At 54.4% G+C, this 27,233-nt stretch overlaps 2 protein-coding genes and 1 pseudogene across 7 annotated transcripts in view; 2 read left to right on the plus strand and 1 right to left on the minus strand.

Moving 5' to 3' along the window:
- Positions 1-17,156, plus strand: ATP2A1 (ATPase sarcoplasmic/endoplasmic reticulum Ca2+ transporting 1). 3 transcript variants are annotated; one of them, XM_081132989.1, is made up of 22 exons: positions 1-1,003; positions 1,740-1,822; positions 3,210-3,314; positions 4,025-4,163; positions 6,070-6,150; positions 7,002-7,087; positions 7,202-7,499; positions 7,671-7,837; positions 9,987-10,075; positions 10,335-10,437; positions 10,685-10,816; positions 12,875-12,997; positions 13,122-13,340; positions 14,038-14,373; positions 14,564-14,784; positions 14,884-15,086; positions 15,274-15,359; positions 15,459-15,592; positions 15,703-15,820; positions 16,018-16,135; positions 16,435-16,479; positions 16,872-17,156. In XM_081132989.1, the coding sequence occupies exons 4-21, from the start codon at positions 4,076-4,078 to the stop codon at positions 16,437-16,439; spliced, it is 2,607 nt and encodes an 868-aa protein (XP_080989115.1). In that variant the 5' UTR covers positions 1-1,003; positions 1,740-1,822; positions 3,210-3,314; positions 4,025-4,075; the 3' UTR covers positions 16,440-16,479; positions 16,872-17,156. The 3 variants fall into 3 exon arrangements, with proteins under 3 accessions (XP_080989115.1, XP_080989114.1, XP_080989113.1); XM_081132987.1 differs by lacking the exon at positions 16,435-16,479 and adding an exon at positions 1,317-1,334 and having other exon boundaries at positions 686-986; XM_081132988.1 differs by lacking the exon at positions 16,435-16,479 and having other exon boundaries at positions 676-1,003.
- LOC308555134 (large ribosomal subunit protein uL22 pseudogene) lies at positions 11,431-12,040 on the plus strand (annotated as a pseudogene). The gene has a single exon. The product of its transcript is annotated as a large ribosomal subunit protein uL22 pseudogene (transcript).
- Positions 17,113-27,233, minus strand: part of RABEP2 (rabaptin, RAB GTPase binding effector protein 2) — a 12,751-nt gene continuing 2,630 nt past the window's right edge. For 2 of the 3 annotated variants that reach the window (XM_081132999.1, XM_081133001.1), the window contains exons 3-14: positions 26,231-26,388; positions 23,213-23,323; positions 22,777-23,127; positions 21,406-21,501; positions 21,214-21,312; positions 20,313-20,468; positions 18,807-18,984; positions 18,652-18,663; positions 18,506-18,561; positions 18,358-18,411; positions 18,151-18,267; positions 17,113-17,742 (exon numbers count right to left, since the gene is read on the minus strand). In XM_081132999.1, coding sequence (XP_080989125.1) covers positions 17,641-17,742; positions 18,151-18,267; positions 18,358-18,411; positions 18,506-18,561; positions 18,652-18,663; positions 18,807-18,984; positions 20,313-20,468; positions 21,214-21,312; positions 21,406-21,501; positions 22,777-23,127; positions 23,213-23,323; positions 26,231-26,388 — 1,490 coding nt within the window. In that variant the 3' untranslated portion in view covers positions 17,113-17,640. The remainder of the gene's footprint in view (positions 17,743-18,150; positions 18,268-18,357; positions 18,412-18,505; positions 18,562-18,651; positions 18,664-18,806; positions 18,985-20,312; positions 20,469-21,213; positions 21,313-21,405; positions 21,502-22,776; positions 23,128-23,212; positions 23,324-26,230; positions 26,389-27,233) is intronic. The other variant, XM_081133000.1, reaches the window with a different exon arrangement.

The following is a 27,233-nucleotide window of genomic DNA, read 5'->3' on the forward strand; positions in this document are numbered from 1 at the left end:
GGGGGTGGGGGGGGAGTTTAGGGGAGAGACAGGCAGTCCTGGCTTTGCTCACCAGGGCCTGGACACTAAATCCCTTGTTGATGGCTGCAGCAACCCCTCCCTAGGGTAGGGTTACCATCTTCTGCTCTGTCCCCTTGACCCTCTCCCCTCCCTGCTTCCCCTTGTTCCTCTAGAGCCACTTCCTCTAGCCCCCAAAAGATGTTCTCCCCAACTCATTTCCTTTAAGGTTGGAGTATCTCTGCTGGCCTTTAAACAAACTGGGTGAGGACAGAGATTGGCAGGAGAGACAGGTTTAGGGGGATGAGCCGGGAAGGGGTGTGAAGAAAGTGAAAGTTGAAGGCCTGAGAGGAGACGTGGGCTTGAGGGAAGAACTGGAGGGATGAGTTGGGAATAGGAAATTCAATGCAACTGAGGAAGTTGAGGCAACTGGAGGAGGGGTCAGTAGCAGAAGACAGAAAGTGAAGTCTCTCCCTACCCCCCCTTCCCTGTGGCTAGGGCCACCTTAGCTTCCCTCTGAGTGACACCTCAGGCTGCAGCCCCACTGTTCCCCCTCTGTCAGCAGAAATATCTCCCTCTTCTGACCCCTCCTGCTGGAGCCTCAGCCAGCCAATCCCAGATCTGGGGGAGGGGGGAGCCTGGCCCCCCCTACTCCCTCATAAGGACCAGCTGGGGGTTGGGGGGGGTGGCCAGCTGCTACAAGTGGGACGGGGGTCACAGCTTCGTGGAGGGAAGAAAAATCTGGGGGGGGCAGGAGACAAAAAGGAAGAAACCCAGGCAAACAGGCAGGTGAACACACTGAGGAAGACCCCCCACACGTGGAACCCCCCCAGAAGGAACACCGACCCCTGGCCCCCAGGAAGGGAGCACAATGGAGTCTGCACACTCCAAGAGCACAGAGGAATGTCTGGCCTATTTTGGGGTGAGCGAGACTACAGGCCTCACCCCGGACCAAGTTAAGCGGCATCTGGAGAAATACGGCCCCAATGGTAAGTGTCCTCTGGAGGTGAGGCTGGTAATGCCCTCTTGCACCCCGCAGCACGCACGCACGCGCACTCACACTCAAACTGGAGCTTCTCCTGCCAGGGTACCTTAGGGAAAAGCTCTGGGCCATGGTCCAATGACTACAGGGGGAAGAGGGTACTGAGAGAACAGGGGCCCTGACCGGAGTTTGGGAGGTTTTATGGGATGACCTTGGTGAACCTCAGATGCCCTGCTGGTGGCCTGATTCTCCTGTCTTAGTCACAGACTCCTGGGTGTGGGGGGCATTAGATTGAACCCCAAATGAATATGTTCTTTTCTTCTTTTTCCCTGGGTAGAGCTACCTGCTGAGGAAGGTAAGCTACTGGAATCCCTGAGCTGTCGCAAATGACACCCCTCTCCCCTCTGTGCCCCATTCCTTTCTCCCTGCCTTCTCCCTACTGACTCCTAGGGCAAATATCCCTCCCCAATGGTTAGAGTCTGGCTGGGGGTAGAAGTTTCCAGGCACTTTCCCCTTGAGCCATCCAGCCCTTGAACAACTGCCCAGCACTTTGAGAAAGGAGCCTGTTTTTGGAGCCCTGGCAAGCTCCCTCAGCCCGTTTCTAAGTACCAAGTGGCCTGCCCATCGGCCCAGAACCTTACAGCTCCAGGCTGCAAGTCAGGGCACTCAGTCCCTGGACCCCACCTTGCACTCAGAGTCCCAGAGGTTCTTCCGCTAGACTGTAACCTCGGGGGTCCCCCTCCCCCGCCTCTTTCCCCAGGGAAGTCCCTGTGGGAGTTGGTAGTAGAGCAGTTTGAAGACCTCCTGGTGCGGATCCTTCTCCTGGCCGCCTGCATTTCCTTCGTAAGTGTGGGAGGCATCTGGGGGATGGCGGGGGTGTGGGTTCGGGAGACCTGGAGAATGTGCTGGGTGTTGGCCCCGAATCACAGGCTGCTCTAATCCGAGCCCTCAGCATCCTAGTCTACCGACCAGAGCTGAGGGGGTGGGGCCGATCTGCCTCCTCGTCTGTCCTTCCCCACACCCCGCAGTCAGGTTTTATTTTAAGCTTTAGGGGTGTTCTCAGCCAAAACACTGAAGCTAAGCCATCCCCGAAGCTTCAAGGGCTCTGAAGGCTCGGGTTACCCCCGGAGCGCAGGGCTCCCCGGCTCAGAGACCGCCGCCGCCCGGGCACCGCTGCTCCCCGCGCGCGGGCCGCGGGCCACTCCGCCAATCCCGGGCGTCCGAGCGCGCCTGCCCCGCCCTCCTGGCGCTGATTGGTCGAGGCAGGCTCCCTCCTGGAGGCGGGAGGGAGCTGCCGGTGCGAGGGTGACTCCAAACGCCGCGCCCGGGCTCCTCCCCTCCTCACCTGCCCCTGGCCTTGCCTGCGCGCCCCCGTCAGGGTGGGGCTCCCGAGGCCCCCGTGTCCCCGACCTGCCCCTTCCCTGCCCTCCCCAGGCCCCTCGCGGCCCCGGGGCGGACCCCACGCCCTCCTCGAGGTCCCGGCCCCTCTCCTGCGCCGGAGCTCCCCTCCTCACGCACCTTCCCAGCAGTCCGTCCTGCGTTTGGGGATTTCTTCCTTAACCTCGTAGTCCTGAAGGAAGACAAGGCTCTGGAGGCAAAAAAGCCCCCCTGTCCCCTGGGCTCCTTAATGGAGGCCTGGTGGGCCCCCGAGCGCTAGCTGGCAGGGCCTCCCTTCTCCCTTCTCAGATTTGCTCCTTGACATTTGCCTGTGGCTGTTGCCTTTGCCTGGCAGAGGCAACAGCTGGGGTGGGGTGTGTACAGGAGGCCGGGTAACTCTATCCCCCTCTCCTGCTCCCTCATGAAATCGGAGCTTCCCTGCCTCGGCTGTGGGGGAGGGGGTGGGCCAGGTGCCCGCGAGGACCACGGAGTTTTTCCTATGGACTCTTGGCTCCCCTGGGGTGGATGTGGCCGTGGGGGTAGTTGGCCTGGGTGTCCCCTGAGCTTCATTTACCAGCCAACAACTCAGGGAAACCTGAAAGCGTTCCTAGTCAACCCCTGGATGGTGCGTGTCTGTGCCCGCCCGTGCCCCTGAGTGGCAGCGGTGGCAGTGCTGTGAGATGCGTGCCTCGGAGTGTGGAACCTCAGGCCGCTGTGCGGTGTGTGGGTGCACGAGGCGGTGCCCCCCGGGTGCCCGCCCCGCCGGCTCCGGCCCTGCTCTGGCCTTCCCTCGCTTTCTTTACCTGTTTGAGGGGCTCTGTTTCCTGTCATTCTCCCTTTCCCTGCTTCCCAGGTGCTGGCCTGGTTTGAGGAAGGTGAAGAGACCGTCACTGCCTTTGTCGAGCCCTTTGTCATCCTCTTGATCCTCATTGCCAATGCCATCGTGGGGGTTTGGCAGGTCAGCTTTGACCCCGCATCACCCCTTCACCTCCTGACACTGAACAGGCGGCCGGCCTCCCCCACCCTCCCTCCCCCGCTTCCCTGGGCTTGCCTCTTCTCTGGTCCTGTTGCTCCACTTGCAAACTGGACAGAATGTTGGAAAGATGGGAGAGGTGTTGTTCCTACTGCCACTTGCTGGCTGTATAACCCTGGGCAAGTTCCTTCATCTCTCTCTGAGCCTCAGTTTCCTCATCCATAAAATGGGGCTAATAGCCCTGTCCCTTCGAGTTGTAGTGAAATGTAACAAGATGACAAGTGCAAAAGTGCCTGACCCTGTGCCTGGCCTATAGTAGCAGTCCAGTAAATAATAGTTTGAGTTTCTCCTTTCTCTTACCTTACCGCCCTCTCCTTTTCCTGTTCCTTGCTTTTTGATTTTCTTTTATTCTCTTTTCTCCCTAAAAGCCCCTTAACTGTTTTCAGCCATAAGTGATTTTCTTCAACACACACCCCCCCGACCCCCCTGTGGGGTTTGTCTGCTTCCCTGTGCCAGGAGCCAGGACTGCATAACCTCCCTCTTCCTCTGTGATGCCCCTATTGCCCCCAGGGCTCTGGCCCCTGCTCCGCCATCTCTACACTCCGCCCTCCCCTGGCCCTCCCCAGCTAGTCCCCTCCCCTCCCACAACCTTCCTCCCTCTGATGATCCTCCTGTCCTCCACCCTGTACCCCAAGGAACGTAATGCAGAGAACGCCATTGAGGCTCTGAAGGAATATGAACCCGAGATGGGGAAAGTCTACCGGGCTGACCGAAAGTCAGTGCAGAGGATCAAGGCTCGGGACATTGTCCCAGGGGACATTGTGGAGGTGGCTGGTGAGTGATGGGAATGAGTGGTCCAGAATGGGAGGCCTTGGGTTTGAGGCCAAAAAGATGTGGATGTGGGGGCAGGGGCTGGTCATTCCCTGATTCTGGTGTTCAGGAGGTAGCCAGGATGGTGGAGCCTTTGCTTCTCCTTCCCAGACTCCTCAGGAGGTCACCCCAGGGCACTGTGGCCACAGCACCCCCTCCCTGTCAGAGTCTCTGCAGGAACAGCCAGTCCTGTCCCTGAAACTGCAGGCAGACCCCCTGCTCCCCCGCCTCTCACCCAGTACTTGCAAGCAACAGGTGGAACCCAGTCCCTGCCAATGGTCCCATCTCCACCCCCTCCTGAGGCCTGGCTTCCCTCTCCTTCCACCCACCCCCAAGCTTGGTCAGCCTTAAATCTTGACCTCTCAGTGCCCTTGAGGCCTCTCAAAGGGGAAGGAGCGAGGGTAGAAGGGAGGAGGGGGGGCCAAAGGCTCCAAGCCCCCGACCATGTAAGGGAAACTCAGGCCCCAGCAGAGAGCACGGGACCTGGGAGGAGGAGAGCTCAAGGAGGGGCCCCGCCTCTCTGGTGAGGGACACTTAATGCCTGACCAGGGAGAGGTGGGGGCCGGGTGGCTAAGATTACTGGGATTCTGCCCCCTTCAGCGGTTTTTATATTTGCCCTGCGCAGGCCTCCCCACATCTCCAGGCTCCTGGCAGAGGGGAATGTCTTTCTCAGTGGGCTTACCTCCACCAGACACCTACGTTGCCACCATGGGAAACCTGGAGAGAGGGAGGGAGGGAGGGCAGGCTGAAGACCCTGGTGTCCCATCACTGTCCTGCTATGGTGACAGTTTGGACTCAGTGCCATGAATGTCTATAAATATCACTTCGACTTGGGTGACAGGGTGTCCCGCCCAACTCCATGGCCAACCTCCTCCCTCCTCCATCAGCTTCCTCTGGCACAGGAGGAGGAACCTTCGAAACAAGGGAAGGGAAACAGGCAAACCCTGTCCCCAGAACCATCCTTAGGACCAGGCAGGGTTGGGCAGAGGGCCTGGGAGGCATTTAGTCTGGTGGGGCATCTGCCTTGCAGCCTCCCCCCAAAGTGGCTTCCTGTACAGACCCATTCCTTCTGGCCTCCCCACAGCCTCTCAGCTCTCTGCTGTGTGTTATTTCCCCTGTCCCCCCACTCCTTGTTCTCAGCAGACCCCCCCTTCTCTTCTGCCACCTCCCCAGTGCACTCCCCTGGGTCCCTGCCCCCCCCTCACATGCTGAGACTGGACAGCACATGTCTTGTGTGACTTCTCCATGCAGACCTGCCTCCTGTGTCCCAGCTGCTCTGCTCTCTCCTCCTGCATCTCCCTCCCATTCACTCTCTCCTGCTTCTTGCTCCAGCTTTTGTCTTGGGCGACACTGATTTTTCTCAGTTTCCATATTTCCTCCTGCTCCTTCCTACCTTCCCCGGCCACTCCATCCACTCCCTTCCTCCGGCACGCACCTCTCCAGCTCACCCTGTTTTCTTTATTTCTTTTCTTGCCTTTCCCTCCTCACCTTTCTCACTTGTTTCTCTCTCTGTTTTGCTGTCTCCATTCTTAGTTTTAGTTTCTCATTACACAACTGGAATATTCCTAATTTTCCCTTCAGTCCTTCAACATAAATTTATTCAGCATGCCAGGCCGTCCCCTCACAGGGCTCACAGCCCAGTGGGGAGAAAAGCTTTCAAGGAGGGGGACAGCGGCATGAGTGTTAAGAGGGAGATGCTGGGGCAACAGGAGCACATGCTGAGGGCCTGACTCAAGCCCAGGGTGGGCACCCGGCCCAGGCGACCTCTCCAAGACCTGAAGGGTGAGGTGAGGTAGTTGGACAAAAATTGTATTTTACTGAGTAAAAGTACTTTCCCAACTGACTTCACTCTCCTCCACTTTCTCCACAGTGGGGGACAAAGTCCCTGCAGATATCCGCATCCTCTCCATCAAATCTACCACCCTCCGGGTTGACCAGTCCATCCTGACAGGTCTGCTGGCCTGGGTGGGAGGGCGCATCAGGGGGCATGGGGCAAGGATTTGATGAGTCGGAGCTGGGTGGGCAAACAGGGGTGAAATTCCAGGTGAGAAGAGAACACCCAGCAGTAGGGCCCCTCCGGGCTCCGTAGTGGCAGCCCCCTCAGCACTGCTCAGTGTTGTTTACTGTCGTGAAACTGAAACACAAGGGTCATGGGAGAGGGCGGGACGTTTGTGCCTATTCTCCAGATGGCCATTGATCCATCCCTTCTACATACACATTCACCCAGAGAACTATCCTATCTTCTCAGAAGCCTGTGAGTAAGGAACCGTAGATTCTAGGACAAGGCACAGGTTCAGAAGCGCTTAAAACACCACTGCTTCTGGGTCTCCATGGGGAGAGGGTGGTGAGGAGATGAGCATTCCCCATGGTCCAAGGAGGCAAGGCTTGTCTGAGCCCTGCCATCTGGGGAGGGAGGTAAGGTTCCACGCAGCACGCCTCCCCTCCCAGGACGGGCTCTGCAATGGACTTTCACTGTCACATAAGTCAGCTGCCTTGGTTTCACCAAGACCTTGTTCTGAAGTGTACCTGTTGTTTCACAGAGGAGCTAACAGGTTAAGTGATCCTAAGACACGCAGCTTGTAAGTGGTGAAGCCGAGGCGTGGGTCCAGGTCTTTTCACTCTAAGTGCAATGAATTCCCTGTTTGCCTCCCGTGGCTTCTTCCAGAGCGCAGACTTCCTCCAGGATTGCTGCTTGGTTCTTACCAGACCCTGTGCTGCCAAGCAGGGAGGGAGTTAAGGGCAGGAAGTATGGGAGAAAGACACAATGTCATCTGAAAAGCCCCCTTGTCCCCTTCTCCACAGGCGAGTCCGTATCTGTCATCAAGCACACAGAGCCCGTTCCTGACCCCCGAGCTGTCAACCAGGATAAGAAGAACATGCTTTTCTCGGTGAGCCGTTCAGGGCCAGCTGGTCTGGGAGAGACCTGGCAGCACGAGAACAGAGGAGTCCTGCAGTCGGTGACTCCTCTTGTCTGATTCCTTGCCTCTTCTGCACCTTCCCAGGGCACCAACATTGCAGCTGGCAAGGCCGTAGGCATCGTAGCCACTACTGGTGTGAGCACCGAGATTGGGAAGATCCGCGACCAAATGGCCGCCACAGAACAGGACAAGACCCCTCTGCAGCAGAAGCTGGATGAGTTTGGGGAGCAGCTCTCCAAGGTCATCTCTCTCATCTGCGTGGCTGTGTGGCTTATCAACATCGGCCACTTCAACGATCCCGTCCATGGGGGCTCCTGGTTCCGTGGTGCCATCTACTACTTTAAGATTGCTGTGGCCCTGGCTGTGGCTGCAATCCCAGAAGGTATGGCCGTCTCTCTTTCTCCCCCCCATTTGCTAATCTCATCTGCAGAGACCCTTTTTCCAAATAAGGTAACATTTACAGGTTCCAGGGATAGGGGACTGATATCTTTGGGGGGGGTCATTCCTTCCCATCTCTGGTATTGTTCCCTCACCCCATCTTCTTCCCCCACAGGTCTTCCTGCAGTCATCACCACCTGCTTGGCCTTGGGCACCCGCCGGATGGCAAAGAAAAATGCAATTGTGAGGAGCTTGCCCTCTGTCGAGACTCTGGGCTGCACCTCGGTCATCTGTTCCGACAAAACAGGCACCCTCACCACCAACCAGATGTCTGTCTGCAAGGTCAGAGAAGGGCGGGCAACTCCCGCTCAGAAGACTGCCCTTGGGTGAAATGAGGCCTCCAAAGATAGGGTTGCCCCTTCATCACTGATGGCTTCTTTTTGACCTGGGAAAGAAATGCTCAGAGGGCAGATAGAGTGCCATCCTGCAAGCTAGGGAAGGAATCAGAGAGACCCCAGCCAGATAGCTCCCTACAGCCACCATCCCTGTGCCAGACACTGCCCCCTATTATCTCTCATCCTCTACAACAGCCCAGACAGGGAAAGGTCTCATTTACCCTATTTTCCAGAGGAGGAAACTGAGGCTCTGGGAAACTCAGTGCCCAGTTAGTAAGTAGCAGAAGTGAGTTTCAAACCCAAGTCTGTCTGGCCCAGAACTCGTGCCTGTGCACTAGACTGCCTTCCAGAATGGTCATCCACAGCAGGGCCCCAGTGAGCCGGCCACACTAATCTCGAACAGCACTTCCTAAACCAGGGCTCTTAATCTTTCCTGTGCCTTATGTTCTTCGGCAGTCTGGACCTCTTCTCAGTATATTTTAAATGTATAAAGTAAACATATAGGATTCTGTTTTAAAAATATAGATCACAGAGGAAACCAATGATTTAAACAAAAATATTTTAGAAACAAATTTGCAATTTAGTAACACTTTAGCTTCTTTATTAATGCATTTAAGTAGCAAGTCTAGCAGTGGGTCTAGGAACTACTGTAATGTTGAAGCTGTCGTTCATAGCCTGCATTCACAATTGGAAGGAAATACTAAATGTCATAGAGAAAATAAAAGATGTCTCTTTTTTTTTTTGCCATCAAAGTCCACAGACTCCTTGGGGTGAGGTCATCCATGGACCCCAGGCCAAGAACTCCTGCCCTAAACAGAGTTCTTGAAATGGCATGTCTGTGACATATAAATTGTTGTTCTGGGGCTCGAGGCCTCTGTGGTCAGACCAGGGTGAGAAAAGCTGAATCCTTGGCTCCTCAGGGAGACCCGCATGCCTCTTGGCATTTGAAAGCCTCTGAGAAGGCTGACTGTAAAGAGGGTGGATTTCACTTTGTTTAACCCAGAGTTTCCCAAACTGACTTTACTATAGACTCTTTTGCCTTGGAACATGTCTTTTTTTTTTTTTTTAATATATTTTTATTGATTTTAGAGAGAGATGAAGGGAAAGGGAGAGAGAGAGATAGACGCATCAATGATGAGAGAGTCATTGATAGGCTACCTCCTGCACACCCCCCACTGGGGACTGAACCCGAAACCCGGACTTGTGCCCCAAACTGAAATCAAACTGCGATCTCCTGGATCATAGGTCAGTGCTCAACCACTGAGCCACGCCAGCCTGGCCTGGAACATGTCTTAAGCCCCATCCATCCCTTCCACACTTGCTCTGGCTCACAGTGGGCTGCCCCCCTCTGAGCACTGCATATGCTACAACCTTCCAAAGCACAGCCTTCAAAGCCAGACCACGGGCATGTGCAGCCAGCTCCTGTCATGTTTCATAAAAATGAATTCATTGCCCGGCCAGCATGGCTCAGCGGTTGAGCATTGATTGACCTATGTATGATCCAGGAGATCGTGGTTCAATTCCTGGTCAGGGCACATGCCCAGGTTGTTGCTCGATCCCCAGTAGAGGGCGTGCAGGAGGCAGGCGATCAATGATGGCTCACTCATCATTGATGTTTCAACTCTCTTTCTCCCTTCCTCTCTCTGAAATCGATAAAGGTATATTTTTTTAAAAAAGAATTCATTGCCCACATTGAAAGTCAAGAGATTTCATAGGCAAATAACCTGCATTTTTAGCTGTTTCTGCAGTACTAGAAGATCTAGCCACAGGTGGCTGGAGCTAGATATGGGTCATGTGCTCACAGGTGGACTGGTAGCTGCAGTTCCCACCACACCTTACTGTGGAGGTCTTAACCTCTGTTTTAAGGCCGCTAACCAAACATGGAGAACGATTGCAACGGAGTGGTGGGAGAGGGGAGGGTTCGGGGAGAAAAAGAGAGGCCAGCCGGAGGGTGGTAGGAAGCTCACTTCGTTTGCACAGGTGAGGTGGCCGGGCTGAGGGGCGTTCTGAGCCAGGGCCTGCCCTCAGTGCAGACTGCCTTCAGGGGAGGGGAGAGCTAGGCATCTGGGCACATGCCCTTCTCCTTCTCCCCGCAGATGTTTGTCATCGACAGGGTGGACGGGGACTCCTGCGTGCTGAACGAGTTCTCTATCACTGGTTCCACTTACGCTCCAGAAGGAGAGGTGTAAGTTCCCTCAAAGTCTCCTCAGCTCCTCATGCCCCCTCCACACACCCCACCTTTCTCCCTGGGGCCCTCCCTCTAGTTTTGTCTTCCTTCCTCTCTCTCCTTCCTTCCCTGACCTGTTCTCTGTGGCACCTGATCTCCAAGGTGGTTGCCACCTCCCCGACCGTGCCGCACTGCTCTCCCCTTGCCCTCTCTCCGTCTCATTCCCTATTCTTCTCTGCTTGTCTCTTCTCCTTCCCTGCTCCCCACCCTCTGCCAGCTTGAAGAATGATAAGCCAGTCCGGGCAGGGCAGTATGATGGGCTGGTGGAGCTGGCCACCATCTGTGCCCTCTGCAATGACTCCTCCTTGGACTTCAACGAGGTAACCTCTCCACTCCTGAAGCAGCCCCTCCTCCCCTTCCAGCTGGCGCAAAGGCCAGGCGTCCTCAGCAGGTCACAAGGAAGGGGTTATGGGAAGCAGGTCCCTTGTACCAAGTCCTTTCCTGGGTGTAAGGGGAAGGGAGTGGGCTTCCTCCCTTCTCATTCTAGGTGGAAGGTGGGTATGATTGGTGGGAGCAGGGACCAGGAGCCCAGGGCACCTACTTCCTCTTTCTCCTCTGCCCTCTCAGGCCAAGGGTGTTTATGAGAAGGTAGGCGAGGCCACCGAGACAGCGCTCACCACCCTGGTAGAGAAGATGAACGTATTCAACACTGACGTGCGCAGCCTCTCAAAGGTGGAGAGGGCCAATGCCTGCAACTCGGTGAGTCTGGCTGCTCCCTCCCACAGGGCCCTTCTTCACCCCCATTGCCCCATACGCCAGGCAGGACCCAAGGAACCTCAGGAAGCAGAGGTCCCTCGTCAGGCTGGGTAGGGCCCTTGTGCCCCATGCTGGGACCCCAGCCAGTACAGACAGATGGTCTCTCCACAGCTTTTCTTGGTCAGGCTGACTTTGAATAGGACCTGCTGCCCCTGAACCAGTATTGCTCTTGCCACTGCCCAGCTGCAACATCCCTTGATGAGTTAAGATCACTTCCTCCCATTCCTCCTAGTTGAAAAGGAATGGAGCTGGACACAGAAACCACAAGTGACCCCACTCTGGGGCAGCTCTTATCCTTCTGTCTCTAGAAGCACACTTGTTTTTAGCATATCTTGAGACCTGATTTAGGATTTGGGAAATGTGACTACTGCATACTCTTTCACTTCCCCTTATTTCTCTCACTCGGAGTCTTTGCTATTAATATTTACTCAGTGTCTACATTGAATTCCTCTGGGGTGTTATGTTTCCCACATCAGCCAATCTTATATATATATATGCAAGATGCTCATATATTTTAATCATTTACATAATTTTTTAAAATTTACAAATGAGAGCCTCCGCTCTTCCTCTTCCTGAAAGCGGCCAGAGGTGACCTCTGAAAATGGTTCGCTATTCACTTGACCCAGAAAACCCCACAAAATCATGCAAGTCAAGAGGTTCAAATCTTCATGTTCACTTTAAGAACACTCGTGAAACTGCCCAGGCCATCAAGGGTATGCATATTCGAAAAGCTACCAAGTATCTGAAGGATGTCACTTTACAGAAGCAATGTGTGCCATTCCGTCGTTACAATGGTGGAGTTGGTAGGTGTGCCCAGATGAAACAGTGGGGCTGGGCACAGGGTCGGTGGCCCAAAATGAGTGCTGAATTTTTGCTGCACACGCTTAAAAACACAGAGAGCAATGCTGAACTTAAGGGTTTAGATGTAGATTCTCTGGTCATTGAGCATATCCAGGTGAACAAAGCTCCCAAGATGCGACGTAGAACTTACAGAGCTCATGGGCGGATTAAGCCATACATGAGTTCTCCCTGCCACATTGAGATGATCCTTACTGAAAAAGAGCAGATTGCTCCTAAACCAGAAGAGGAGGTTGCACAGAAGAAAAAGATATCCCAGAAGAAACTGAAGAAACAAAAGCTTATGGCCCGGGAGTAAATTCAACATAAAAAAAAAAAATTACAAATGATATAAGATCAACTTATTTTTTGTTTAATTTATTGTTATCTTTATTTTTGTTGTTTTATTTTATTTTAAATATATTTCCAGTAATTTCAGAGAGAGGAAGGGAGAGAGAGATAGAAACATCAATGATGAGAGAGTCACTGATCGGCTGCCTCCTGCACGCCCCCTGCTGGGGATTGAGCCTGCAACCCGGGCATGTGCCCTGACCGGGAATCGAACCATGGTCTCCTGGATCATAGGTTAACGCTCAACCTCTGGGCTGTTTTATTTTATTTTATGGAGAAATTTCCATGATGCATTTGGTGAAAAGGCCCTCATTCATTTTTATAGAGCACTTATTATTTCCCGCCAGGCACTAGGTCTGCACTGTTCCAACCACAAGTCTCTAGAAGCACACATGTGGTTGTTTAAATGTAAATTAATTAAAATTAAACATAAGTAAAATCTCAGTTCTGCAGTTGCACCAGCCTCATTTCCCATACTCAGTAGCCATTGTTCAGTCGTACCATATCAGACGGTTCCTGAACAGAACATTCCATCATCACTGATTGCTCTGTTGGACAGTGCCACTCTACACATCTTGTTTCTGTTTTGCTTTAGACCAGGCACTGTGACAGTGGCAGCGCTAGTCTTGGAATCTCTCTATTGGTGTGCTGTAGGTGCCACGTGTAGCTGACTCAGCCTGGGGTCCGCTCGACCTCCACACCCTTCTGATTATGTCTGAAGGGGTCTGGGATTCTTACCTTCTAGCATAGCGTCATCGCTCTTTTCCCACAGATTTCACGTCTGGTCTCTCCCTTCCTGTCTCCTCTCTACAGGTGATCCGCCAGCTAATGAAGAAGGAGTTCACCCTGGAGTTCTCCCGAGACAGAAAGTCCATGTCTGTCTATTGCTCCCCAGCCAAATCCCGGGCTGCTGTAGGCAACAAGATGTTTGTCAAGGTCAGAAATCAGAATGTGCCCTAGTGCCTTTGCTTTCTGACCCTGAGCCCCTCTCCTATCCCTGCCCTCTCACTGTGCCCTGGAAAGAAGGTAGTCATCTCTGAATTCTGGTCTGGTCTCCTAGGGTGCTCCCGAGGGGGTCATTGACCGTTGTAACTATGTGCGAGTTGGTACCACCCGCGTGCCAATGACAGGGCCGGTGAAGGAGAAGATCATGACCGTGATCAAGGAGTGGGGCACTGGCCGGGACACCTTGCGCTGCCTGGCTCTGGCCACCCGGGACACCCCCCCGAAGCGAGAAGATATGGTCTTGGATGACTCTGCCAAATTCATGGAGTATGAGGTGAGCAGATGGAAGCCTCCCATTGTCCCAGAGTCATCTGCCTCACCCTCTCCACCACCCTTGTCATTTCCTACTTTGTCATGGGTCCTAGAATCACAGGATGTTAGGTTTGAAGGAAACTTAGTGCTGCTTTGCGTGTGATCCGTGCACCTGTGACAAGGCAAGGCACTCAAGCACACCAGAACAGATCAGCCATCACTGAACACACTCGGGGCAGCTGGCTCATTTCCACAGTGATTTTCCTGATGCAAGAAGCAGTGCATCAACCCTCATTCTGGCACAAGTTGCTTTTTTTCTAGTAGACTGGCTCTCTGAATAGCACCAAAGTCCACTCCTTTCATTTTCTAGAGGGGACACTGTGGCATGGCAGTTCACACAGATTTACTCTAAGTTGTGGAGCAAGTGAGTAGCCCTTCTGAAAGCAGAAACCACCGCCCTAACTTCCTGCTCAAGTTCTTTCTGTGAAAGACAGTCTGCTACTCACAATGGGCTTGGCACTGCCAAGCTGCAGGTACATGTGTAAACAAGGAACATTTCCTGCCCCTGAGCGTACGAGGCCCTGCTGAGGTTTAAACACTAGGTCCAGAGTCAGCTCTCCCCCCAGCTCACTGACCTTTCTCCCCAGCTCCTCAAGAGCTTCCTCCCTGGCTGTTTCTGAGACTGTTGCTGAGCCTGTCACTCTCTGCTGTCTCCCCAGATGGACCTGACATTCGTCGGCGTGGTAGGCATGTTGGACCCTCCCCGAAAGGAGGTCACAGGCTCTATCCAGCTGTGCCGTGATGCTGGGATCCGAGTGATCATGATTACTGGGGACAACAAGGGCACAGCCATTGCCATCTGCCGGAGAATTGGCATCTTTGGGGAGAACGAGGAGGTGACCGACCGAGCCTACACTGGCCGGGAGTTTGATGACCTGCCCCTGGGTGAGCAGCGGGAGGCCTGCCGTCGCGCCTGCTGCTTTGCCCGCGTGGAGCCTGCCCATAAGTCGAAGATTGTGGAGTATTTGCAGTCTTACGATGAGATCACAGCTATGGTAAGAAGATCAACAGGCCTCCCCAGGCTGGGGCCTGAGGAGTCTGGCATGGGGCAGTCTGCTTGGTGTCCACTGAGGCAATTGTCTTCAGGAGCTAGGGGCCCGGGAGAGAGTTGCTGAGTGAGGGCCCTGGTCTGATGCAGAAGGGGTGTGTAGGAGGGGCCAGGTTCCACCTTCTCTCTCCCCTCAGACAGGGGATGGTGTCAATGATGCCCCTGCTCTGAAGAAGGCTGAGATCGGCATCGCCATGGGCTCTGGCACTGCCGTGGCCAAGACCGCCTCCGAGATGGTGCTGGCTGACGACAACTTCTCCACCATCGTGGCTGCTGTGGAGGAGGGCCGGGCCATCTACAACAACATGAAGCAGTTCATCCGCTACCTCATCTCCTCCAACGTGGGCGAGGTGGTCTGGTGAGCAGCCAGGGAGGGCGCCCAGGAGGGACCAAGCCTGGGTGGGGGTGAGCACAGATCTGGGAGCAGAACAGACATGTGACCGCCTCCTTCTGGCAGCATCTTCCTGACAGCCGCCTTGGGGCTGCCTGAGGCCCTGATCCCTGTGCAGCTGCTGTGGGTGAACTTGGTGACTGATGGGCTCCCAGCCACAGCCCTGGGCTTCAATCCCCCAGACCTGGACATCATGGACCGGCCCCCCCGGAGCCCCAAGGAGCCCCTCATCAGTGGCTGGCTTTTCTTCCGCTACATGGCAATTGGGGGTGAGTAGGGTGAGACCCCACAATCCTTTCCAACCTTCCAAACCGACCCCCTCTCTGGGACACCAGCCCCTCCAGTGCAGCTCCCTGGAGGCTTCTTTTCCTCAACCAGCTGTTCATGGTCATAAGGTTCTCCTGCTGCCTCCCATCTCCCCAGCCCTGACCGCCAGTCCCCATCTCTCTACCATAGGCTACGTGGGTGCAGCCACTGTGGGAGCGGCTGCCTGGTGGTTCCTGTATGCGGAGGATGGGCCTCACGTCAGCTACAACCAGCTGGTAGGGGAGGACGGCAGAGGTGGGACAGGTGGGATGGGAAGCAGGAGGGTGGCCTGGAGGCTTTGGTGGGACTCCAGTTCCTTCTCCGCCCCCCTGCAGACTCACTTCATGCAGTGCACCGAGGACAACCCCGACTTTGAGGGTGTGGAGTGTGAGATCTTTGAGGCTCCTGAGCCCATGACCATGGCCTTGTCTGTGCTGGTCACCATTGAGATGTGCAATGCTCTCAACAGGTAGGGCCTGCCCACCTCCCCCTGCCGCCTTGGCCCTCCACCCCCCCTCTCCCCTCACCACTCTTTCTTCTTGTCTCCCACCCTTGCCTTGGCTGGCTGTGCACTTGCAGCCTCTCTGAGAACCAGTCCCTCATGCGGATGCCACCCTGGGTGAACATCTGGCTGCTGGGCTCCATTTGCCTGTCCATGTCCCTCCATTTCCTCATTCTCTACGTCGACCCTCTGCCGGTGAGCCTCCCTCTGGCTGGGCCACCCGTTTCCCGCCACACACGGAGCCCCTGTAGGGTCCGTGACCACTACAACTACAAGGGCTCACAAAGGGAAGGTGGGCTCAGGTTGGGGCAGTGCTGGGTCCTCTTGCCCCTGCCCGCCGCTCCTCAGAGGGGCCCTTGTCCTGCTCACTGCCTCTGCCCTCCCCCTCCCAGATGATCTTCAAGCTTCGGGCCCTGGACTTGACTCAGTGGCTCATGGTTCTCAAGATCTCATTGCCAGTCATCGGGCTCGACGAACTCCTCAAGTTCGTTGCTCGGAACTACCTGGAGGGTAAGAGGTTTCCCTCCTCTGAGCCCTGTCAGCCCCTGGCCCAGCACAGCCCCTCCCTCTGCGCTGCGAAGGCGCCTGCCCCCACCCTCTTCCTTTTCAGGTGGGTGTGTCCTTGGTCCTGGCAGGACCACTGCCACCAGGGAGGCGCACCCAGGTCCCTTTTCTCCCCTCCCCACTCCTCTATGCCTGGTGCAGACACCTTCTCCTCGGTATCCCACAGCCTCCTCAGCCCTCTTGGTCCCCCACACCCACCTCCCCCCACCCAGTAACGGCTGTCTCTCTGTCCTCTCTGGCCATAGGATAACCCGTTTCCCCCTCCTCCATCTCTTTGAACCGTGTCACAGGTATCGCCCCTCTTCTTGCCCTCACCTCCAGCTGCTGTGCCCCCACCTGTCCCCCTTCCCCCTCGGTGTCATCCGAGGTCACTGCGCTCGCACACTGCCACTGCCGTGCTTCCAAGCAGGGGGTAGGCTGCTGCCCTTACTCTGCGGGTTGGCACTGCCCTGGCCTCTGGGCACCACCGCGTCTGCTGAGCTGCGCTGCGCTGCGTTGCGCTGGCTGGGCGCTGCGCTGTCTGCCGCTGGGGCTGCAGTGGTTGGGAGTGGGGTCTGGGACACAGGTGGGCATAAGGGGTGCCGAGTGACCCTCCAGGTGAGTGCGGGGGTGGGAGCAGGTAGCCTGGGAGGGACTCTTCCTCTCCTACCACCTGCTTCAACCCTTCCTTTTTTCCTTCCAGATCCAGAAGATGAAAGAAGGAAGTAACAGTCTTTTTGCCCCTTCTTCCCCATCCTGTAGTGACACCTCTTTAGCCAGAGCTGTGGCACAGACCCCACATCCCCCCTCCCATCGACATTCTTGTTTATAAACACAATGTCCCTTCACTCTTCCTCCCCACCCCAGCAACCCACCCTCCCTTTTACCCTGGAAACCCCCCCCTCCCCCAACCACGTGGGGCTTGCAGGGACAAGGCGACCGACTGCGCTGAGCTGCTTATTTATTGAAAATAAATGACAGAAAAGTCTGGCTTTGCCTCTGTGCACATCTTGGGGCCCGCGTCGGGCCCCTGGGACAAGCATCTTAGTGTCATGCAGTCCAGAAAGCAGCTGCCTGTCCAGGACGCACGTGTGGAGGGAGGCTCCAAGCCATGGTCCACAACTTGGCTGTGCCTTAGGGAAGGGGCAGGGAATGGGCTGGTAGCCGGGCTGGGGGCTAGGGGCACAAGGGTTGGGACCCAGGAGGCAGCATAGCAGCCAGAGAGCCGCAGGGCTGAGCCTGCACTTTGGTTCCAGGAAGGAGCTAGGACCTTCACCCAGTGTCATCCTTGGGAGCAGAAGGCCCAGCCACTCCTGGGAGGAGGCCCTGGAGGGCCAGGGCAGTGGTGACCCTGTCCCCTAAACTGTGGGCTTAGAGAAGAAGAAAGGCTCCATACTGAGAGCCCCAAAGCCTAGGCCTCATGGTTCTGCAGTGGAGAGAGGCAGTCTCCCCAAGCGGGTGGGTTTGGCCCCTCAGCTGTCTTTGATGTCCCTGATGTCCCTGAGCGGTGCCTCGTCCATGATGCTGCGCACCTGCTCCAGACTCTCTGCCTGGCGGACCTGTTCCAGGCGCACCTGTGGGGTCCAGTGAGGAAAGCAGAGGGCCCTTTGTGGGGAAATGCAGCCCCTGCCCCACCTGCCAGCTCCCCCAAGGGGCAAGGTGTACCCAGGGGCCACACCTCCCCAACCCATGGTGAAACCAGGTTCAAGGGAAGAAATGGGTCCTAGAGGGAGGCAGCCTGAGGAAGCGAGGGGCAGGGGCAGGTGCAGCTGATGCGTGCCTGGCCCTGGGCTAGGGACTTCCATGACCAACGAAGATGGACAACAAGAGCTTTCACATTTTTGAGCAGTAGCTCAGAGGAAAGAACCCTGCCAGCCCCAGGAGGAGGAGGAAGACTCCTCTAATTGGGGTGCTGTCCTTGCCTGACCCAGGACAAGTCACCTGGAGTCGTGGCAGTGTGGTGGTGAGGGGACACGCCATACCTGCAGGGCCTGGGACAGGCGTACAAAATCCCTCTGCACCTGTTCGCTGGTCTCCAGCTCGGCCTGCAGCCGTAGCACCTTTGCCCTCTGTTCCGAGAGGAGATCTGCAAGCTGAGCCTGCGGGACAGGGCACAGGCTGGAACCCTGGGCCGGATGGATGATGTGGCCCACTGGAGGGGTAGCCCCTCTACACCAGCCCCGACTGACCTCTTCCGTAGGGCCTGAGCCTGGTGGCTGCCTCAAGGCTTCCTGCTGCCTGACCTGAGGCAGACAAAGGGCAGGAGGGGCTGGCTAGGGTCTCCTCCACTCTGCCACCCCTTCCCGTCATCCCGGTCTGGCCTGACTTCTGCCTCACCTTGCTCTGTTCCTGATGGATCCGCTCCATCTCTGTCCTGAGGCTGCACAGGGAGGCTAGGAAGTCAGGCGGGGCAAGATGTCAGGCCTACGCCCTCCCTCCCTCTTCACCCGCCCCGGCCTCGCGGGGCTCCAGCCCATACTCACCTTCTAACACCTCTGTGTGGAAAGGAAAGAAAGACAGGTCAAGGCTCGTTCTCACACTGTCTCCTCTCTCCCCTCCTGGCACCCAGGTGGTCCCCTGGGGGGAGGTCAACCTCCCTAAGAGCAGGGGTGGGGTGGCTCATCTCCTCTCCTCTCACCTGCCTCCTCCCGCTGCACCCTCAGCTGCCCCTCCAGGCTGGCCCTCGCCGCTGTCTCTTCCTCCAGTGCCTCCCGCAGTGTCACGATCTCAATCCGAAGGCGTTCCGCCTCGTGCTCTCGGGCCTGCTGATGGGCCCTTGCCTCCTGCCCCATGCAGAGCACCAGCTGCTTCAGCTCCTGGAAGGGACACAAGTCACCTGCTAGGTATGGGGCAGGAGGGGCAAAGGCAGCAGGGGCCACCAGCTACATGGGGAGTATGGGGAGGGGAAAGGAAGGGAGGAAGGAATCTGTTAAAAGGGGAGATAGCCCGTCGTGGGGCTAGTGGACAGTACACTGATCCAGCAGTGACTGTTCCGCAGCAAGCAGCCCCACCCCGGAGGGGGCCCTGTGGAATGGTGCAAAGTTCCAGATTACCTAGAGCAAGATACTCTTTTTGATGAAGCTCAGAAACAACTAACTGAAGTTAGCACTCCATTGTTAAGGCAGGCAAGTATATATAATAAAAATGGTACCAAAAAAGAGCAGGGGGTGGTCAAGTTCAGGAAGGCAGAAACAGCCCAGTAGTAAGGGTACACAGGAGATCTAAGTTGTATCTCCAGGGTGGGCAAGGGTTTGGGGTGACCTCCCTTTTATTTAATAATCCTCACCCGAGGATATGTTCCATTGATTTTTAGGGAGGGAAACATTGATGTGAGAGAGAAACATCAATTGGTTGCCTCCCAGGCGTGCCCTGACCAGGGAAGGAACCCGCAACCTGGGTATGTGCCCTGACCGGGAATCAAACCAGCAACCTTTCTGGCATAGGAGAGAACGCTCCAGCCACTGGGCCAGGGCGACCTTCATATTTTTAACAAATTAATTTAATATCAACAAAGAGCCCTAGCCAGTTTGGCTCAGTGGTTAGAGCATCAGCCTGTGGACTGAAGGGCTGAGGGTCCGATTACGGTCAGGGGCACGTACCTTGGCTGCAGGCTCAATCCCCGGGTCCCCCGCCCAGTTTGGGTGCGTGCGGGAGGCAACCAATCGATGTGTCTCTCTCACATCAATGTTTCTCTCTCTCTCTCTGTTTTCCTTCCACTCTCTCTGAAAAACAATGGAAAAAATATCCTTGGGTGAGGATTTAACAAAATAAAAATAATACCCACACACCAAAGACCATGCACAGACCAATGACGACAGCTTGTTATGGACCAAAGATTATGATGAATTCAACTTTGTGGATCTCATGCCACTTAAAAATAAACCAAATTACTGCTTCTTTCACATCAAGCATTCTGTTAACTCATTTTCTCTTCATGCCAATGCTGGCAAGGGGGTTTGGTCCCATTTTCAGATGAGGAAAGTGAGCCTTAGAAAAGTCAAGTGCGTTGGCCAAGGTGACAGTGAAAACACAGCAGCCTGGATCTGTCCCTGAGTCCCCTGGTCCCAGGCCAATGCTTTTCTGTGCATGGAGAGAAGTGCCAACAGGATGAACCCCAGGCTCCCAGTACCTGTACTCCCCTTACCGGGACCGAGCTGGGCAGTGACTCCTCCTGGGCTCCCTCCTGGTCCAAAACCCGGAGGGTTGAAGATGGTGGCTGTTCAGCCCGGAGCCCTTGGTTTTCCTCAGTCAGCCGCTTTACCTCATGGCTCAGGCACTTGTGGGAGGTGGCCAGCTCTGCCTGGGTATGGAGAGTTCGTGTGGCGTCATGAGGGGGACATGGTGTCTCCAGTCCTGTGGGAGGCCAAACCCTGAACCCTCCTCCTCCACCCTTCTCAGTGGCTCGGAGGTCACAGTGACAGCCACAGGCCACGTCAGCTGTTTTCTCTGGTCCATGTTTTTTTTTAAACCTTAAATTAGTTGCTAACTTTAAAAATTGGTAGACTACACACAAATACCTAGATTTCTGGCTTCTCTTGACAAATCAGAAAACCTGGCAGCACTGAGCTCGAATTCCCACGAGGCGGAGTTACGGGCAGCTGGCCCTGTGCATCGTCTCTCGGTTTCCCATGCTGCTCCTTCCTGCCTCGCTCCTGGCCAATTCAATCACTTACAGCTCTCGTCTGGCCTTGGGAAGTATACGGCTTACAATCCTTGCTTTTACTCTTCATGACTCTGTAAGCTAGGTCCCATTATCTCAACTTCACAGTGGCAGGGCTCAAGCTCCCAGCTTGTGGGATCAGCTCAAGATCACAGAGCAGGTGACTCAGAGGTCACGTCAGCTGTTTTATTTCGTCCATAGGCTCTATCTGAATTCACAGCCCCTGCTCTGGCCACAGTGCCAGGTACCCTGGAAACCCTTTTACCCACTTGGCACCAACTCCAGGTGCAGCCAACACAGGACAGGTGCTGCAACCTTCCAGTGCCCCCCTCAACCAATTCCCATCACACTCCTCTCCCTCCTGCCCCAGGCCCCAAGCCCTCACCATCTGCAGCTGAACCCGCTCCTGAGCCTGGCTCACGGTCCCCTGCAGGGTCTGCAGCAGCTGCTCTGAGTTCTGGACCTGGGCCAGGAGCACCTGCATCTGTGGGTGGAAGGGGGCAAGGGTGAGGTTGGGACCCAGGAGGAGGCATGCAGCCAGAGGCCCTGCTGGGCTTGGAATAGAGGCTGGACCCACCTGCTTGGCACAGTCCTCATTGCTTCGTCTCAGGCCTTCTTGCAGCTCGTCCCGCTCACGGCTGATGCTCTCCAGGTCCTTTTGCAGCTGCCGCCCCTGCCACAGACCCTCAATCTCAACCTCCAGGGAAGGCCTCCCTCCCCACCATGCCTCTTAGGCCTTGCCTTTTGTTCTTTGCATCTCAGTCGGTGGTGACATTATCCTCACTGTTGCTCAAGCCCAAAGCCTAGGAACTGATGCTGACTCTTCTTTCTTCCACTCCCCATGTCCAACCCACCCGCAGGTCCCCCTCCCCACCACCAGTGGGCCTCCAAAGTGGATTCCGCATCCACTTCTTTCCATCTCTGCTGCCATCTCCTGGTCCCAGTCACAACCTTCTTCTAATTATGTCAAGCATCAACTAGCCACCCCGCTTCTCTTGTTCTGTTACCCTCTCCCCCCATTCCTACAGAGGCCCAAGTGGTCTGTTAAAAGCCTAAAGCAGCCCTAGGGCCATTTGGATATTTATAACATAATTCTGGGGCCATACAAAATTATCGACTTAAAAATTAGCTATGAACAAAGCTCCCTGCCCTGCTGGCGTGGCTCAGCAGTTGAGCACCGACCTATGTGGGGTCAATTCCTGGTCAGGGCACATGCCCAGGTTGCGTGGGCTCCAGCAGAGGGCATGCAGGAGGCAGCCAATCAATGACTCTCATCGATGTTTCTATCTCTATCTCTCTCTCCCTCTCCAGTCCTCTCTTTCTGAAACCAATAAAAACATATTTAAAAAAAGAAAAAAGCTCCCAGATTTATTGAATTTCAAGTCCTGCCTGCGGTTGCCTTGGCAGGGCCTGAACAAATGATTTCGCCAGCCGTATATATACACAAACCCCAGGCCTGGAAGTTCCCCACCCCTGTCTTAGAGGCTTCCCCTGCTCCTTGTCTGAAATGCAAACTCCATGGCACTGAGGCTGACCTCCTGGGGACCCTGCCTTCTTTTATGATCTCATCTCTCTTCTCCCTCTCGGTGGCCTTCCTGTTTCTCAGACACACCATGATCTGCCCATCCTCAGGGCCTCTGCACTTGCAGTTTCTCCTGCCCCCAATCTTTGAAGAATGCCTCTTTTCACCATCCCCGTTCGTCTCCAGCTCTGCCGTGACCCTGTTCGTTTGTCCTGGGCCTCTCACCCTGACACTCCCTTCCTCATCTGTCCACATGCATGTGTGGTTCTGGCTCCCTCACTAGGAGGAAGAACCGAGATGGAGGGAGTTTTCTCTTCAGTGTGGAATCCCAGCTCTAGCTCGGCCTGGGCATAGTAGGTGCTCAGTAAGTATTGGTGCAGGGAGAGATGGATGCATGCACGCAGACAGGCACCCCACTCCACTCACCTCCATTTGCAGCTGCTCCCACTGGGTGTCTGGGACAAGCTGGTAACCAGGAGGGGGCAGGTAGATGCCCTCAGGGACCAGGGTGCCCGTGGACACCAGAGAGGCTGTCTCTTCCTGCTCGGGGCTCAGGCCATGGCGGCCGCGGGGCAGAGAGGTGCTGCTGCTGGCCCCACCGCCAAGGGAGAAGGAGGAGATGGAGGCGCTGTCGTCACAGTTGTGGGCGAAGGCCTCGGCCGCTGCACCCCCATCTCCGCTCAGCTCCTCGAGAGGCTCCAGTGGGGGAGACAGGTCCCGGGACAGATGCAGCAACTCCGTGGAGCCATGCAGGGAAGGGGGATGCCGGGGACGTCTCTAGGGAAGGGGGTCAGGGAAGAGGCTGGGGGGCAGGGTCCTGCAACGCCCCTTCTTCCCTCAGCGCCCCCTGGCCTCCCCTCACCTGGATCTCTTGAATCAGCTCCTCCGCCCTCAGCAGTTTTGCCTTCAGCTCCTCTATCTCCTGCTCCATCGGCAGCACGATCTCTCGCAGCTTCTCTGAGTCCTCATGGGCCTGTGGGGGGGGGGGGGGGGGAAGGATTGGGCAGCAACAGTCCCCCTTCCAACTGCAGGACCCCTCAGGTCAGTTCAGAGCTTTCTTTTCAAGCACATCAGCTCTTCTAACCCTCCCAAGAAGGTCCTGTCCATCCCCGGTTTAGAGATCACAGAGGCTCTGGAGCTCCAGACTGCCCCAGGTCACGTGGTAGGTGAAGGGGCCGGAGTCGCAACTATTCCCACCTGCTCACCATATTTCTGCCCCAATATCCATTTTTAATTTGCTCATAGAACCTAACATTTTATTTGGGCATACAGCTTACATTCTAGAATACCATCTGCATTTCTCAGCTTCCCTGTAACTAAGCACGGCCACCTGACTGCGTCACAGCTAAGGGGATGGAGCAGGTGTGCCACGTGCAGCTCCCAGGGCAGCTCCTTAAAGGGAGAGGGTGTGTTTTTCTTCCCCCCCCCCCCCCCATGGCTAGAATGTGGCCAGGGCTGGCACTCGAAGCAGTCCTCTTGGACCATGAGGCAGTAAGCTACCTATGGCCAAACAGCAGCGCAGAAGGAGCCTGAGTTCCTAATGGCTTTTTTAAAAAATTCTTTTAAGAGTTTATTTGAGCCAAGCTGATGACATATGCCGAGGAGCAAGGTCTCAGATGCTCTGGGAATAAGTTTTGCAGCCCCCTTAATGGCTTGTTCAGCTGCCGTTTCAGTCCCTGAAATGTCTACCTCTGGACTTTAAGAAAAATAAACTTCTATCTTATTTAAGCCACTGTTGACTTGGGTTTTCCAAACCTCATCCTAACTGTATGTCCTCCCACACTCCCATCACCACCATATCGCTGGCTATTTCTTTTCGGTCTCTTTTCAAGTTTGGGATCCTGCTGAACACGCACAACCAACAGCCTCTGGACAGCTCCACTTGGATGTCACGCAGGCCCCTCTACCCAGGACAGCCAAATCTGAAGCACGTCACGAGGCATTTCTCCTCCCACAAGTGCTAGGTCACCAAGAATGGCCGTGCTAGCCCTGGCCGATGTGACTCGGTTGGGTGGAGCATCACCCGTACACCAAAGGGTCATGGGCTCGATTCCCGGTCAGGGCACGTGCCTGGGTTTCAGGTTCGATCCCCGCTCAGGGCGTGTGCAGGAGGCAGCCGACTGATGTTTCTCTCTCACATCAATGTCTCTCTCTCTTGCTCTCTCCCCCTCCCTCCCTTCCTCTCTCAAAAGAAAAGAAATCAATAAAAACACATATCCTTGAGTGAGGATTAAAAAAAATAATAAAGTAGGTTTATAGTTGTTCATATAGAAAATAATACAGTAATAAATAACAGTACAAGAATAAACTCTGTTTCACATACTCACAACTGTAATCCTACTTAAAAAAAAAAAATTGCCCTGCTATCTGCCCCGTTGTCCAAGGCAGAAATCTGCCAGTTACCATTCCTTTTTCAATTCATGTCACGTCTACGTCTTGAATCATTAAAAAACTGTGTCCAACAAGCTCAGTCTAGCCCTGGCCAGTGTGGCTCAGTTGGGTGAGCATCATCCCCTGTGCCGAAAGATTACCAGTTTGATTCCTGGGCCGGGTGCGTGCGGAAGGCAACCGGTCAGTGTTTCTCTGTCACATGGATGTCTCTCTCTGTCTTTCTCTAAAAAAATAAATAAATAAACATATTAAGCCCTGGCCGGTGTGGCTCAGTGGTTCAATTCCAGGTCAAGGGCACATACCTGGGTTCCATACCCGCCCTGGCTAAGGTGAGTGCAAGAGGCAGCCAATTGATGTGTGTCTCTCACATCAATGTTTCTTTCCCTTTCACTCTCTCTAAAAATTAATGGAAAAAATATCCTCAGACAAGGATTTGCAAAAAAAAATTAAAAACACGTATTAAAACAAACAAGCCAGCTCAGTCTAACCCTCCAAATCTCTTATGTGAACCAATGCAAAGGTAGGGTGAGCCTGGATGGCCCAGACAAAACACTCTGGGTTCCACCTGAAGCCTTGGAATCCGTGCTCTGCAGACACCCAGGCCATGGGGACAATGGCTGAACGCAGGAGCTGGGCCAGGGCTGGAACCGCCTGCCTCCAGGCCTGCAGCCCCTCCCGTTGTCCCCACTGTCCCCGCTGTCCCCAGTGGCTTCCCGTTAGCAAAGCCCTCTCCTTCCCCACCCTGGGTAACTGCTCCTGGAGGAACACTGGGAATGCAAGCAGCAGCCTCTGCGGGGAAGGCGTGGGTTAGACATCTTTCTTTCTTGAGCTCCCGTTTTGACCTTAGTCTTTCTAACCAGGCGACTGACTATCTCCCTGAGCCTAGGTTTCCTCACGTATAAAACGAGCTAGGTACCTACCTCACGGGGCTGCTGTGAGGATCAAGTGTGGTAACCAATGAACTTGCTTTGAAAGATAAAGAGTTTGATAATGTGTGCTTCCTACTATTGTTAATAACAACAATAATAAAGGAGGTGATTTACTATCTTCAGAACAAAAACTTTAAAACCAGGTTGCTTAGATTTTTAAGTCCCAAATCTTTTTATGTGCAAAACCTGGGGAGAATCATCAAACTTCTCTAAGCCTCATCTTACTCATCTGTTAAATGGATCTAATGGACCTCATTTTCAGGGGAAAGACTGGGGAGCCTGAATCTGTCAAGCAGTTAGAGTGCCTAGAGCATGAGAGGTATCCTTAAGTGTTAGCTCCCTTTCCCCTACATGACTGTCGGTAATTCTGCAGGTAAATGAACCTAGTGAAGCCACTAGTAAGTGGCAAGCCAGGACCTTGCTAAGTATGGAGCCGGCATGTGCTACACCTAGAATGATGACTGGGTGTCCTGCTCCCAATGATCTGGGAGTGGCACACCAACAATCCCTCTGCCCCACGGTCACCCGGGGGGTCAGAGGGAGGCTGTCCGGACCCCAACCTTTTCCATCTGCTTCTCCAAAGAGTCCAGGGGGTGAGCCCGAGACAGCAGCTGCTTCAGGCGGCCCAGCTCCCGCTCCTTCTCCTCGCAGTCCTGTTGCTGCTGCTGCCGCTCCTGCTTCAGAGAAGCGATCTGGGCCTCATAGCTGCTGATGGAGTCTGGTGGGGCGGGGAGGGCAGAGGAGAGGGAGGGTCAGTGTGCGGGCCCCACCTATGGGTGAGTAGGGGGCTCTCTCACACTGACGCACTGTGCAAGGCAATTTACCACAGCGATTAAGACAGTGGGCCTTGTGGAGAGATGCCCTGGACAATGTTAGCCTCTCTGCATTAGTGTCCTTGGCCGCAAAACGGGGACACTAATGACTACCCCACTGGGTTGTTACAGGATCAAAGGAGATGACATCTGGAGGGTTTTCAGTCCAATAATGCTGAAGATACGGTATCTACTCCACATATACAAATAATGACATATACATATATATCAATATATATCAATAATGACCAATATCTAATAATAGCAATGAGTATTTTTTATTTTCATAGTTACTTATTTTAATATGTACTAACATTAGAAGTAAAGGTTCTGCGAAATCCAAACACTTTAGCCAATAGGCAGCACAACTTTATCAGGAAAACAAATGAGAATATGAGAAAAGTTTTAGCCCTTGTTGAACAAAGCTGGAATGATCCGTAACAGACAACTGGTCTGTTCATCTTTTTCATCACTGTTGTGCATAACTGACCTCTCAATAGAAAGGCTAACAAATTTTAAGCGCCATGGGTTTTAAGGATTCTTTAGGGACAAAAGAACGTCCCTCAGTCTAGCATCTACAAAAGCTTGTGTATCTTCATTAATGTACTTTTTATTTATTATTTATTATTTATTTATTTATTTATATTAATATACTTTTGCACGGTCTGAACTAAGTTATTGCTTACATAAATTTGTAATATGTCCTGTTAAAAAAAAAAAAAAGTCAAGTTTTTCTGCCAAACTACATGGG

Source organism: Miniopterus schreibersii (assembly GCF_964146895.1).
Source record: "Miniopterus schreibersii genome assembly, chromosome: 3".
NCBI classification, from domain to species: Eukaryota; Metazoa; Chordata; class Mammalia; order Chiroptera; family Miniopteridae; genus Miniopterus; species Miniopterus schreibersii.